The sequence below is a fragment of the Betta splendens genome, chromosome 16 (assembly GCF_900634795.4).
Source record: "Betta splendens chromosome 16, fBetSpl5.4, whole genome shotgun sequence".
Taxonomy (NCBI): Eukaryota; Metazoa; Chordata; class Actinopteri; order Anabantiformes; family Osphronemidae; genus Betta; species Betta splendens.
In genome coordinates, this window is record NC_040896.2 from 21118944 (window position 1) to 21133883 (window position 14940).

The following is a 14940-nucleotide window of genomic DNA, read 5'->3' on the forward strand; positions in this document are numbered from 1 at the left end:
TTTAGCTGATGATTATGTTAAAATGATAACAAAAATTGTCTGCTAGCATTTACATCATTTACACTTTTAGAAGGCAACATGTTTTCAGTTTAAGATTTATGGCTAAAATCCAAAAGGACCTAGGAGGTCAACTTTGGTAAAATACATACAGTTAACGACTATGTAATAAAAATAAGGCAAAAGTAGGCTTTAGTAACCAACATGCACAATTTAAAATGTGTACCTTTATATGTTGGTCTGTACTTGTTATGACACAGATAGGCATGTCAGTAAGCTTTACTGTATGTAGTTACCACTTACACCACATTATGGACTCGTGGACTTTTGTTCAGCCACCATTCCCAGCCAGTAGCTGTGAGTATTGGCCATTTTTTTTGTTTTTTAAACTAGCACCACAAAAAGCAGGACTTTTAAGAACTTGTATAGCTTTGGTTGTGACTTGTTTTCCCAGTGGTTTATAAACATATATCATTTTGGCGATACATAACTAACTAACTAACTTTGTTTTATAGTCATGCTTTCACTTCGCTGAATAAGATCAGGTCAGTTGTCCTGAAGGATTGTCCTTTCTGTCTCCTCCAAAGTGCTTAAATAGCTTATCTTTACTATTTGAAGGTGTAGGTGAACACTGAGCAAACGTTGTGGTCCCATTGGTGCTGCCCTGGGTTCAGCACCACGGACAGCACCTTGGTGCTGTATGACCAGTCCCACAGGGATGGAGCCGGCTGCATGCATGTTGTGGTGTAGTGGTGACAGTAGTAATTACTGCTCACATGACACCCTGGTATAAATGGCTTCTCACCTAACACTGTGTTGGCTGCAAAAACATTTCAGAAAATTTAGCTGGAAATCTAAGAAAGAGAACTCCCATATTGGGAGTGGAACTCAACGTTAGATTACAGACATTAGTTGAATCTAGACTTTAGGATATAATGGAGCTTGATTAGGTGGTGCTTTGTAAGAGTGGGATTTTAAATTCAGTTTTAGATTTTAGAGGAGCTGCTGACTAGAAGCTAATGCAGCAGAAGACGGTTGTTTGTAGACCCGGTTTAGACTGAGGTCCTCCTTTGTCTCCTCAGTCGCTAATTCCACAACATGCCACTTTTTTACTTGTACTGTATAAATAGTACATGATTTTAACTTGCTAATGGTGGTGGGTTTGGTGTACAGTATACATTATGTTTGCATCATATAACGGTGTTTTTATTTTATTTTATTTTAAATTTATTTTTGCTTCTTAAACCTTCAGCCTTGCTTCTCTCAGACAGTACTCCATTTGTCAACTCTCTGACTTGGTGCAAGCACTTGTTGCATTCGCGTCCCCTGGAACCTTTCAGGGTCTGGAACTCGTGCTTGCTTTGGTAGGAACCAGAGGGACAACTATGAAACAATGTTAGTCAGACATAAACCTTTTAACTTCTCCTCTGTCAGCCACAAACCCACACAATGCCTTCCTTCTATACTGTCTTTCAGCTCTCAAACCGCTTCTTAGACTTGCAAATCTATGCTTTGATGTCACACGGCCTCGCTTCTTTTGTCAGAGAGAGCGATCCAAGTAGGAGAGAAGCCTTGCAGACAGCTGTTAAAGCCACCATAATTCCCTTATGCTACATGGGTTAGCCCTCACTGCCCTGGCAGTGAAGCTGTTGTGTCTTTCTCTTCTCTCTTTAATTCTTTTTTTCTTTCTTTCTTTCCCCTCTTTCTGCAGTTCAACTTTGTCTACCTCTCTGATTTTCCTCCCCAAATTCATCCCTTCTGCAGGACAATGTAATCCATATTCTTTTGTTTTATGTCTGAGAATAAACCTGTTTCTCATTTGTTTGGTGGCTAACTCACTCCTTGGTTCCAGCAAAGCTTCACCAGAGAAGACAGACCTCTGTTCCACAGCCCCCTTTTCTCATCTACGCCCAGTTAACTTTAAATGTGATGGGCAGGTCATAGACTTGTCAAGCTATTCATTAAACATTTGGTGTATCAAATTGAATTCATGTCATTTTCAAATTTAAATTGTCAAACGCTTGAGAAAGTTTATTTATAGATAAAGAATTACCACAGGCCTTTTATGCCTGTTAGCCTGTTATGGAAACTAGTCTGCTACCGGTGTTGTTTGTACGTCTACAGCATTAGTATGTCCCCACGTCTCAAATCCCTTATTATAGTCTGAGTGATGGAATGAAGGAATGGTCGTAATGGGTAGACAACCAGCGGCCACTGTGGCTTTCCCAGTATGTCTGTGCAGCATCCAGGAACACTGATCGTATCTCCACTGCGGACAGACACTTGACTTGTGTCATGTGGGCCCAAGCACATTCCTGCAGGAGGACAATAGACGGATTGTGGTTACAGTGGCAATAGTGAGTCATACTGTCTGCAGAGGGACAGGAGTTGAAGTGCATGTGCAAAAACCAACAGTTTCCTTTGTTTTTTTATGTCCATCCAAGCTCGTACACACATTTAGTGCAGTGGTTCTGTCTAGCAGGACGTTTAAAGTCATTGGCTTGGTTTCAGTGTCATACAGTTTTTTTGCTGTTTTTTTGGGCTGATTATTTTCCTCCGGGGCAGGATTAAGCAAGGAACCCGACAGTAGACATGACATTGTGCTGTCAGTGGAATCTGGTTTGCTCGGATTATTGACTCACTGAATATAATTTACACTTCAGGTGGGAGGAGATGGGAATTCTCAGAAGTTAACACCATATCCGAATGTCAGTTCCTTGTTTGGGTTTTGCATTCAGTGTCCATAGCAACTGGCAACTCTCAGTGGGGATTCATGAAGTTCATGTGGTACTGATCCTGTGATAAGGCCACAAATGGTCTCGTTGTAATCTGTGGATTTCAGCGTCCTCATCCTGACCCACTGGTGTTGGCTTTCTGTGACAGGTGTTCCTTGCTCTGTCTGGGTCAGTCACAATGTCAGCACAGGTTTTGATTTGAAAACATCCATCAAATGTGCATTACAGACACGTTCAGCTCTAAGTCCCTTAAGCAACACAGGCTGTGGCAAAACCAGTGAGCCCATTGTAGTATGTAAACCACATGGGGACACAGCTTTCAAGTAACCACTGCAGACTGACTGTGGATTTAAAAACAAAAGGGTAATAGAGTTTATTCAGTTCAAACAGAAATGGACAGTGCTCTTTGAAACCATAAATCATGATTCAACTCAATGGAACTGAGATGAATCATCTGTAGCTGAGCTGTTTTACTGTATTTGGGCAAACATGTCAGCGTAAACGTTGACGATAATATAACGCTGGGTTGTGCTGTCAAGCCACGAGCCCTTTTAGTAGCTTGTAGTAGAATTTGGATGAACTGTTGTGTTTTGCTAATCTGCTGTGACAATATGTCACGATCCGCTCGAATCCCGCCTCACTAACAGACAACGCCGTCGCAAAATGAAAATGTTTTGCCCAGATAAAAAACTCATAATAATTCCTAAGCGGATACCGAAGCGAGGAGCGAGTAATGTGCTGGAAGCTGAGCATCCACCACGAGCCAGTGATTATTGCAGGTTTAGATTGGGAAAGGGAAAACAAGGACACAGATTTCAATTTTGCATTGTATTTAAAGTCGGTACCCAGTGTGTAATCGTATTTTACAGATAGGTTCTTAGATTTTAGCTTTGCACTGGACACAGAAAGAAAATCAAACTTTATGGCGCTGACATAGATTTTACAGATTATTAGATTGATCCTGTTTATCTAACATGTTTAACACTTTTATGTTCTGGCTACTATGTTTCCACATGTTGTAGAGCAGTTGTGTTGTTTGTCAACTTAGCAGGCGACTCCAGTCAAATACCGACACAGCCAGCTTCCCATCTAAGACCTGGGTTATTTATGAGGTCAGAGGTCTTTAATTTGGAAGACAGATGTGACTATGGTTTCTTAACATGCTTAGGGCGCAACATGCAAACTGAAACGCTGGGTGCAGGCAATGGTGAGTTATTTGATTTGTATAATTGTATAGTTAAATTAAGTTGGCCGACGCTTCTCCTACGTTAGACAGAGGCTGTGCCCTTCTTATTTTTCATTCTTTTTGACCTACGTGTCCAGTTCATGCGTGTCACTGCTGTTTTGTGTTTTATTATTTTTTTTCTTCCATCACTTGAGTCAGAGCAGTGATGAATTAAAACAAGAATGGCAGCGGGTGTTTGAAGTTTGAGGAGAGACATTATTATGACTCCTCCTTTAAAGGTCAAGTTGAGCCGCAGGCGTGATCAAGTGAGTGGAGAACGGGGGGGACAGAGGGGTTAAAGGGGTAAAGAAGTGTTGAAATAACAAATCGCTGCTCGCAGATGGTGCTGAGGCACAGTAGAGCTCCCTGCCACCGCAAGACTCTGACCATAATTAACACCAGTCCAGTAAGTCAAACTTTCATACGCAGGCCATTTCTAAAACTTAATACTAAGGCAAGGTTTTGAGATTGAAGGCAAATTAAAAGCTTTCAATCTCATCCACTGGCAGGTCACTTAAAGAGAGACTGGGAGCCAAATGGCAGAAAATTGCAAATTACAGTTATTTTCAAAGTGATCCTCAAACCACCGTGATCCTAACTGGTCTTGATTATAATGTTACTGCTGGTTAAGGGAATCATCTGGTAGTTCGCCATCCCTGGGCTTAACCTTAACCTCTGCCACCTGGATGTTTACACCACGCTGCCACTTTCCCCATGAGTAAATCCACCAGGCAGGAGATCAGAGAAATGATGTGATCTTCACTCAGTCGACAGGGAGGACGGATGGACGCAAGAGAGCGAATTCAGGGTTTGATTAGGAATGTTATTGTAAAGAAATCCGTCTTCAAACAGTGCTGAAAGATGACAGTGGACAGAAACATAGGAGGTCTTGACCACAGTGTCCTCTCACTCTTTGACATTGCGATTAATTTGTTTTCCTTTAAGCAGATTGCCTAAATGTTCGGCGCAGGAACAACGAGCCAATGTGTAAATCTCCAAAAATACAGTACTTTTCAGCGTTTGAATCTGGCCTCTGCTCCTCGGGGAGATTATTAAACCCGAGCCCCGAGCCCACGTCTTTCTCTTCCCGTGTTTTTGAACACACATTCTTTGTCTTTCTCACGTTCTCTCTCGTCCTTTTCCTGCAACTTTGAAAGCATGTTGGCAGTGACATAGCGCGTTCAGCCAGGTGGAAGTTCAGCCAGCTGACTGAGGTGAGGAGGTTGCAGAGTCCCCACCCCCCCCCACCCCCCCACCCCCCCACCCCCCCCCCCATAGATAAATCTCCCATGTAGCTCTCAGCATCCGGCAAACGGACAGATCTGTAGCGCTGTAGCACTCAATCAGCCCATGTGCTGCATACGTTGTGATGTGGACATAGCCCCACAGATAGTGCTACGCCTCAGATGCTGATTTGGCTTCTTCGCATACTTTCAGCCCCACTGCCATGTTGTGACCAACAATACATGGGATTTTGTGGTGGATGGTTGGAAAAATTGTCACCACTATAAAGTTGTTTGAACATCCAAGGATTTGGCCCCGGTCTGTTTGTTGCTGTCCTCCTGAGTGTGTGTGTGTTTATGCCCAGCCACACACATGGATGTGCTCCACACTGAAGTGATGGATACGAGGCCGAAATGGTTGAAAGCCAAACTCTCTGCCGCTTATTTAGATGTGTGCAAAACATAGTCCTCGACATCCAACCGCAAAAGTACACACACACACACACACACACACACACACACACACACACACTCACACACTCCGTAACGAGCTTCCACATCAGCTGTTTTCCACCAGTCAGTTTATTGTGTGCAACCATTTCTACTTGCAGCAGCAGCAGCAGCAGGCCTGGTAAACAGGAACTTTGTTGGACCCCCCCCCCCCCCCTCAACAAAACCTTCCAAACAAAGAATCCTGTTGTTTACTTGCCTTCTGCTCATGGATAAATAAAGGACATGAATACCTCTGATGTCTGCTGTCCTCAGTCTCTGTTTTTGTGTGTGTGTCCTGGTCTGTCCCATCCCACAGCTGCTGCACATCTGCATCGAGGGATGGGGGAACTGGCGCTGGTCAGAGGCCTTCAGCGTCAACAACGTGGGGACTATTCTAAGGACCATTCAGTACAAAGGACGCACCGCCTCCCTCATCATCAAGGTTCTGCAGCTCAGTGGGGTCCAGAAACAGGTACAGTGCACGTTCTATAGCACTGCAACAAGAAGGTTAGGAGCCTGAAGCCAAAACACACTAGAACTGACCAATTCATTGAGATCAAAAGAAATCACAAACCAACCATTCATCATAGAGCTGCCAAATTTAAAAGTTCGAACCAAGAATAGCGGTGAATCATGATTGGAGTTTTCCACAAATAGGAGCTGGACTTGCTGTATTCCTGAAAATACATGATGCCATCAGACGGCAGCGGTGACACGTTGTTATATAAACAGTGTCAGGTTGCACACATGTCTCTCTCTGGTCCTCCAGACAAAACACGCTGCCTCTCACATTCCTTGTTCTGTCTGTCCCAGGCTTTGCTTACATTTCCTTCCCACTGCATTCAGTGACAGGCTGTTGGTCACGTCTATGGAGCCAAACCGTCAGCTTTAAACCAAAAAATACTATCTGAAAAGGAAGGCTGGAGACTTTTGTCTGGCAGTTTTATTTTTCAAATTGAACAAACTTGTCTGTACGTGTGATTCACGACACAAAGCTTTGGCTTCACTAGAGAGGAAATAGGTTTCTGCCTTGTGTTTGTTGTTTGACTTACATTTATTTTCTTCACATTATTTTATTACACACGTTTAATTCTGTGGCTTATGTTAATCTGTCTCACTTTCTCTTCTGTTTTCCTCTCTGCTTATACATGTGTGCAAAATGAAAGCAGAGGATGGGGAATGTGAATGGACGTATGTTGTAGTGTGTGCGTACATTACCGCTGACTGCTGAACACACGTGTGTGCTAAGACACATACATAGCACATGTCCTGCCAAGTAATCTGTGTCCTGAGAATATACAGTAACAACACAGAAATTAACAACAACAAGCCTGTTACACTTGGGACTTGGTGTCAGGTTTTTAGATTTAGGGCTTAGTGTTGAAACTAAAACTAGCACTTTGAATCTCAAATGTAAAGTGATTTATAAATAAAATGAGTTATTATTATTGTTATTTTTATTACATTCACAGTTAATGTGTTCCACTTGCTAGTTTCTATCTGTGCCAATTCTCTTTCTCCCCTTCTGCAGGTAATAATCTGCGGGCGGCAGGTGATGTGCAGTTATTTGACCCAGGACATTGAGCTTCGGGTGGTGCAGCACTACGTGGGGCCTGACAATCAGACGGTGGTGAGGGAGCACTGCGAGTGCCTGGAGGCCGGGGCCAAGCTGCCGTCCTACGTCCTGGAGGACGCAGAGATGACGGAGCTGTGTGTCAGGGCGCGAGGGGACGAAGACTGGTCTCAGGACGTCCAGCTGGAGAGGAGGGACAAGGGAAACAGCAGCTCCGTTGTGCAGGTAGGGTTACCGCTGTGATGGATGAGCGAGCTTTTGACTAAAAGTAATGGTAAATTGTACATTTTGATGTCTTCAGCTCGGAGACGGGAGTGCTAATCACGACCTGCTTGTTTTGGCAGTCAGAAAGGCTTCATGACTGTAGTCCATTGTCCCGGTAGAATCCGAACATGCTCGCCAGACAAACACAGATAGAAACACAGTGCACCGCAGCATCACTTACAGCCAGCTCTCCATCACACATGTTTGGAGCTGGTGACTAGACCACCAACGGTGACCGGATCCTCTCCTCCTGGGTGGCCACGCTGGCAGACCCTGCATGCCGCTGCTCGCTGCTACACAGCAGATTGAGATCTTTCCTTCAGATAGTCTTACAAAGGCCGTCCAAGCCGTAACCCAACCATGTTGAGAGGCAGAGAGCACAGTTTATGCGCTCTCATAACAACACTAACCATAGACAGGAAATACTAGCTGATATGTGGGCACAGGGAGAGGCTTTGAGGCTTTAAAGGGACCTTCAAACCACTGGACGACGGCCAGACTAGCGCTCCTTCCCTCCGTCCCCGCTGCTCCAGCTCTTGTTCTTTATTATTGCTATCCTCTGTCGTCGTGCATCCCTCTATTATTGTTTTCCTACTTTATAAGCCCCATGCTGTTAACAGCTAGCCATTGTACCGCTCCAGCTTCTGTGCGTGGGTCTGAGCAGCTCTTCATCTGACTCCACTCCAGCCTCGGCTGTTATCTCTTATGCTCAGTGCTGCCATTCATTACACATATGGAGGGCTGGCTCTGAATGAGAGAGCTGCCTGAACTAGTAGCTGGCTTCTTAGATCTCTATATCTCCATCTGTCTCCTGCTGTTTCACTCTGCTGTTGCCTCCCCTTTTCAGGCTCTCACCCACACACCGGCTCACTCATCCATCACGCAGCAGTAAACTCCTTTTTATATTACTTAATCCCCGGGTATCCATCTTGTCTACCTGTTTCTTCCTCAGACTCTCTCCTGTTGTGCACCTCCTTTCTCGTCTCAGTCCTAAAACAAACTGTCTGTGATCCATCTGAACTCCTTCCTGTGCCTCATATCTTATCTTCTTCCACCCCAAAGTTTATTTTCCACAGGGGTTTTTGCTCCTGTCCTTTTTGACAAAGCACAGCAGGTCATCATAACCTCATAGTGTTTTAGAGGATCAGGCATATAGCACATCATTTTGACCAAGGTTTCACTCCTACACCCCACTAATGTTATTGTGCAAGGGCCTGTATGTTAAAACTGAATGTTCTTTATGTCTAATTCCGTCACTGTGTTGGCCTCAACATGAACTGGCTTCTGTTTAAATGAAATCCTGTCTTTTCTTTTTATCCTAACAACTGACGACATCTACAGCTGCAGTATGTTGCCTCTTTCAGGTGCCCTGTTCCAGTGGTTCACTACTCTATGTGTGGTGCACTCTCATCACTATCGAACCTGACTCTCACATGCAACAGAGAGTAGTGAGTATCTCACAAACACACCTACATGCAGTGTTTTTCTTTTTTTAATATGCTATTATCCGACCAGCACCTGTGCAGGAGTTACCATACTGTACGTGTACACTTGCTACAGCCCAAAAATGTTTCCATACTTGAGTTTGATCCAGAATGAAAGTGTCTCTTTTGCTTGTTCAGTTCTAGTTGATGGTTGTTGTGTGTGAATCCTGTGCTTCAGGTGGTTTTCAGTCCACTGTTTGTGATGAGGAGCCACTTGCCAGATCCTGTACTGGTTCATGTAGAGAAGAGGAGTCTGGGACTGAGAGAGAGCCAGCTGGTACCTGGACAGGGCCTGGAGGAGCCCCTGTTAAACACTGAGGCGGGCCTCACTCACCATCTCACCTTCCAGGCCAGGTAACAGACCAGTAGACCACTTCAAGCCTCTTGTTTTATTTCCATGCACCTGTTACAGCACCGGTTAGCTCTTTTTATGCCTCATGATGTTTTCACACAGAAATGAAGACATGATTGATATCAGCAGGAGATGGGTTGTTTGGGTGTGGGCACAAGTCTTTCTTTAGTTTTAGGATAATATGAGTGGTCCACATGGCTTCAAAGTGCTGAAGTTTGGAACTAGAAGTAGGTAAAGGATTCTGGTTAGAGTTACTTTTGATGACTAGGTTGGAGTAATGGGATAGAAAAGGCCCCAGTGTCCCCACAAATATATTAAGACCTGTGTATGCGGGTTTGTGAGCGTTCACATGTGTTTGCGTGGGTGGATGAATAGACTGCGTGTGTGCGCACATGTGTCATCGCATATGTGTGTGGTCCGTGTCTGTCACTGTCGTGCCAGCACAGACACAGAGTGTGACAGTCCCCACTTCATCGTGGGCAGAGAGCGTCCCAGGCCTGAGTCTGTGTTCTCACTTTCTGTCTGCGTCCTGCTGCAGGAGGCGGCTCCTTCCACACTATCACAGCGCGGCACACGGAGCTCAATCACTTGTCAAAAGGTTTGGTTGCGTTACAGTTTGCCCGTAGAAGAAATGCCATGCATCTGTAATTCATATGTAGGTTCTATAATCTAATGACATCCCAGCGATGCTTAATGTGTCATGTGACAGACGTATAAATGACAGATGTTCTGGTCCAGAGTGTATTTCAGTAACATGAGTGTTTATGTTTGGGTATGGATGGCCCCAGGAGCAACAACTACCACATGTCTGCGCTGTATTGCTGTTGTTCCTACTGTATTTGTTATCTGTTTATCTGTAATTTATGTTGTTTTATGTGAATTGGTGGAGGAGAAATCACCCAGCGACAGCGACCAGTGGTGATCTGAATATACAAAGTAAATGTTGAGTGTAATCGTCTTTCCCCTCGAGAGGAGGATTTTTTTTTCTTTGTTGCTGTAGCGTGTTTAGATATCTGGTCACAAAGTTTGTTTTGATTTCAGCTGCCATAAAAGAGCCACAGTGGCTGTACAGCGACTGGGAATATATGAGGCCCCTGTGCTGCTGGTGCTCCTCCAAGCGCTTCGTCTTTCTTGCTCTGTCTTCACAAACGCACATAAGCCACAACTGTAAACGTGCCTTTGCACATGTACGCGTCCTGTTGGACCTCTAGGACAGAACCAACGCTGAACGTCGGCTGGTCAGCTCCTTCCTGTAATTACACATACTTGTGGGCTCTAATGGATGAGGTAGAGAGCAGAACTGTGGTCTGCAACACAAGAGACACAGACAGGTCCTAACTAGAACCATCACGTCCCGCTCCCCTCACTGCCGCCGCAGAACTGAGGGCTTCAGTCGGAAGCCTCCTCCATTCTCCCCCGCAGGAACAGCTGTGAATGAAAGGTTTCCAGTCAACACCTTGTCCAGCTCGTCTCTCTTGCCCCAGATCTATAAGCTGCAACCCCTGTTCCTTTTATAGCACAATGGGCTCTATTAATAAACTTGTGCTCTGGGCTAAAGGGGCTGCTTGGCCTTAGCCAAGTGGAACTGGCAGCTTCCCAGTGGAAGAGAGGAAGCCATTACAGTGTTTGGATTTAGTTCTTCTTGTTGTTAAACCATAATTGACCAGTGTCTGAGGTATCCAGTAGGATTATTTACTGCTGTTAAGCCGGTCTTATGATCTTTGTGAATTTGTGTTTGTAAGGCAAAACTGCATGTCTGGAAGAAAAGTCCAAAACAAAAGCCAGATTCAGCCGCTTTGAGGTTTCAGGGTAAAGGCAGAGTTTACCCGGAGGTCACTTTTAGTTTTCTCGACAGAACAATGGGAGTAGTCAGCTGACACTGAGATGTCTTGTTCAAAATCAGACTGATTGACCTCGGAGCTGTGTGAGTAATCATTTCCAGCAAACTCTTATCATAGTATCCATGAGAATGAGAAGACTAGTAAGTGAAGTCAGCTTGACCAGTGGTTGGCTGGCAGAGCATCACTGCTAAGGAACAAAACAACACACATGCATGTCTTGTTAGAGAGATCTGTAATAGGTTTGTGTTCTGGCCCTTTCCTGTAGGGACGATGAAGAAGCTTCCCACTGTGCTGTGCCAATCTCTACCACCCTAATCAAACAGATACTCAACAAGACTGGGAACCAGGACAACCTGGAGCACGTCTTGGCTGATTTCTATGGACCGAAGACGTCGGCGGAAACACCGTGGCCGTACGTCACGAAGGAGAAGGACAGGTCCGTGTCTGCTCAGTGTGTTTGCACTAAGGAACCCATAGCCCACAATGCACGCTGGGAGCGCTAACAGTCCATGGCACGTCTTAATCCTTTGTCATAAGTCAACATGCACAATTCCTTTTCATCTGGGTTATGGCTCGTCTGTGGCAGGCACTAAATCTGACTTTCAAGAATTCATAACACGGATTTCATCAACACCCACCAGTGTGTTTTTGTGTTTTAATAGCTGGCTTCTTACAGCTTCCCTCCTCCAAGCACAGAGTTGTGCAAGTGAGTCTTTAATGACGGAGGCTTCTCTTTATTGTCAAGTCTTTGTTCACATAATAAAACCGTTTGCTGCAAAGACAATGCAGAGCCATGCATCAGATGTTAGCAGTGATCCCACTGTGGTCCCCACAGGCCGGAGATTTAGGCCGCCGCTCTGTGACAGTCCCAATTTCTCACACAAGTCGGGAAGCTTGTGTCGAGTTAAAAACTTGGCAAAGGTCTCGCAAAGGGTCCAGCGTGTGCCAGCTTGATGAGGGATGCATATATGTATATCTGGGAAACGTCTTTTGTCACGAGGCAATCACATCTTGAGAGCAGCGATGCGATACGCAGTCTGGCGCGCTCTCCCAGGCTCCGAGCTGCCGAGTCCCAGTGGATCTGCTGGACATGTGGGCCACATGTCGGCCTGTGGTCGACTGGGGTTCTCAGCTCTACATAGACAAAGCTACAGTCACACACACGCGCACGCGCACGCATGCACACATGCACGCACACACACGCACGCACGCACGCACACACAAGCACACACACACACGCACACACGCACGCACACACACACATGCGCGCGCACTCACGCACGCACACACACTCTGTCTGAGGATGCCTCACCTTTGCGTGTCACTGCCTCAGTGGATGGCTGCTCTGTGCTGTTTGGTGTTGAGGTTCTCTGTCGGCCTCTTTTGCGTTTTCAGTCCTCACGTGTGTCAAGTGTGTGTTTGTCTGAAGTACGAGAGCAAACGCAAGGAAACGTGGATTAATAGCGCTGATCGCTATCTATAAATGTGCTGCACACTTGGGCAGGAACTGAAAGCCACAGTTTAATTTGCATACTTCCCTTAAAGGGAGCAGTGATATGGTTTAGCGTTGGGAGGCTGGGGTCTCCTCGGCACCGCGGAGAAACCAGAGCAGGCAGTTAGTGTGTGAATCATGTGTCTTTAAGGGGCAGAGGAAGTTGAAAGTAGTAAATGTTATTTTTCTTTCTGCTGGATCGTAATGGCATCAAGGCACCTCCACAACCATTAAACAAACAGCCCCCCACTGCTGCCGGCAGCGATTGGAGTGCGTGCACTGAAGCCTCGCTGGCAGGTTTTGGTCGTCCTGCTACCTTCTGTGTGAGCTCTGTAACTCCCACGTGCCTCCTGTGGGGTCAGGTGGGCACGGCAGGTTATTGGGACGCGTGGAGGAAGGGAGGACGTGGCCGCCTTTGAACTCCAGGAGGAAGCTGAAGGAGCTGTTTGTTTGGCTCTGAGCTGCTGCGGCCTCATAAGACCGTGATTACTAAGAAATGACTGCTGTGTCAGTGGATCGGTGGTGAAGGGCTTTGTGTGTTTCTGTCTGTCTGTCTGTCTGTCTGTTTGTGTCTCTCAGCGTGCCCATGTGTGCTCCCACATGCTTTGCTAACCATTCTCTTTGTATTGCGTAAGTTGTTTGCACACCATTTTTTTCTGTGTACGGTATTTGTTTAGCCTGTGTGTCTGTTGTCAGCATGTTAATGGTCGGTAGAACGGCAGTATATGAATTGTATAATACTAACATTCGCAGCTTTAGTCTTTGTATACAGGGTAAATCCAGGAGCATCTGTGCCTGTAACAGTAAGGTTCCTTCCATAGCTGTGTGTTGTGTGTCCTCAGGGCTGCCTTAGAGCCCGTTGCCCAGTGGGACAGCCCCATGCAGGTGAAACTATCCTGCTGGAAGTCCGGCCTGAACACGCTGCTGGTGGAGCTGCTGCCCTGGGCCCTGCTCACCAACCACTCCCAGTGGGACCTCTGGCTTTTTGAGGGGGAGACCATCGTGCTCCAAATACCAGCCGGCAAGGTCATAGTACCGCCCAACTTCAAGGTACAGCTCTGTGTGTAGACCACTCTACACCTGCTTCCTTTGTACCTTATCAAAAACCTGTTATGCAAATCCCATGTCTGTATTTTTTGTCCAATCATAACATCGATTTTTATTAAGATAAACTCGATGACATCATTGGTGTTATTTTCTTAGACTTTAGAAATCTTTCCCTCGAGGCCACAGCGGATGTTGCTGTTGTCACAGGTTGAGTGAACGTCTTGTACAACTTGGATGTGTTTTTTTAATGATATCTACACAGATTTTACTGGGTTTTACTGTGTTACAGCGTTTACTGGGCGACTGATGACCACCGTTATCAGTGGCGCCCTTCGTAGCGTTTCAGAACTCTCAGCTTTACATTTTTTCATCTGAGCCAAATTCAGACTCTGATACTTTCCAAGCTTCACTGATCCTAATATTAAACTGAATAGCTTTTTTTTCTTTAGATCAAGACCTGGAAGTCTGTCATTTCATGACGTGACAGCCTTCATTATGAGAGCTCTTTTCTTGTTTCAGTCCTGACTAATACACACAGAACCTGAGCTCATTCAGCAGAGCCGCGTCACAGGAACGTTCCTTCTCGGCCTCCGCGTGCAGCCAAGTGCTGTCACCGTGTATTCTAGGCATGTCTTTTCACTTCTGAGATCAGAAGAAGAGGTCTGCACATGGTTTTCTCCCGTCAGTGTAACACACGTACAGAGGTTTCTCTGCCATTAATCCACAGCTGAGCTGGAAGACAGACAGTATGTATCAAAGAACAATTTGCAGATACGGTTCAGTACAAAGAAACACCATAAAAAGCTGTGGGTGTGTTGAAATCTGTGGAATAGAAACAAGCAAAGCATCGCTGCTGTTGAACATGTAACACTGAGCAAAGAGGAAGTTCAGATCTAAGCACGAGTCGATTGATATATATAATAAATTGAATGGTTATAATACATTCACCCACTGTCTTCCTTCGTCTAGGAAGCCTTCCAAATAGGCATCTACTGGGCCCACACTAACACTGTGCACAAGTCTGCGGCACTGAAACTGGTCCACGACCTGACGTCTCCCAGATGGAAGGAGGGCTCGAGCTCAGACGTGGTCACTCTGGACGAGGAGGGATATGTGGAAGCTGACATCACACTGGGAGCCTTCCCTGGAAAACAGAAGGTGAGGGAACAATGGTGAAACTCTACCGCTTATGTAACTTTTAGGCAGCGCCGCTTA

General features: G+C 45.6%; 1 protein-coding gene across 6 annotated transcripts in view; it reads left to right on the forward strand.

Annotated features, from left to right (window-relative positions):
* LOC114842483 (intermembrane lipid transfer protein VPS13B-like) overlaps positions 1–14940 on the forward strand; it is a 225231-nt gene that overhangs the window by 197312 nt on the left and 12979 nt on the right. For all 6 annotated transcript variants that reach the window (XM_029128029.3, XM_029128025.3, XM_029128026.3 and 3 more), the window contains exons 47-53: positions 5989–6144; positions 7204–7470; positions 8874–8957; positions 9172–9347; positions 11452–11622; positions 13521–13728; positions 14695–14883. In XM_029128029.3, coding sequence (XP_028983862.1) covers positions 5989–6144; positions 7204–7470; positions 8874–8957; positions 9172–9347; positions 11452–11622; positions 13521–13728; positions 14695–14883 — 1251 coding nt within the window. The remainder of the gene's footprint in view (positions 1–5988; positions 6145–7203; positions 7471–8873; positions 8958–9171; positions 9348–11451; positions 11623–13520; positions 13729–14694; positions 14884–14940) is intronic.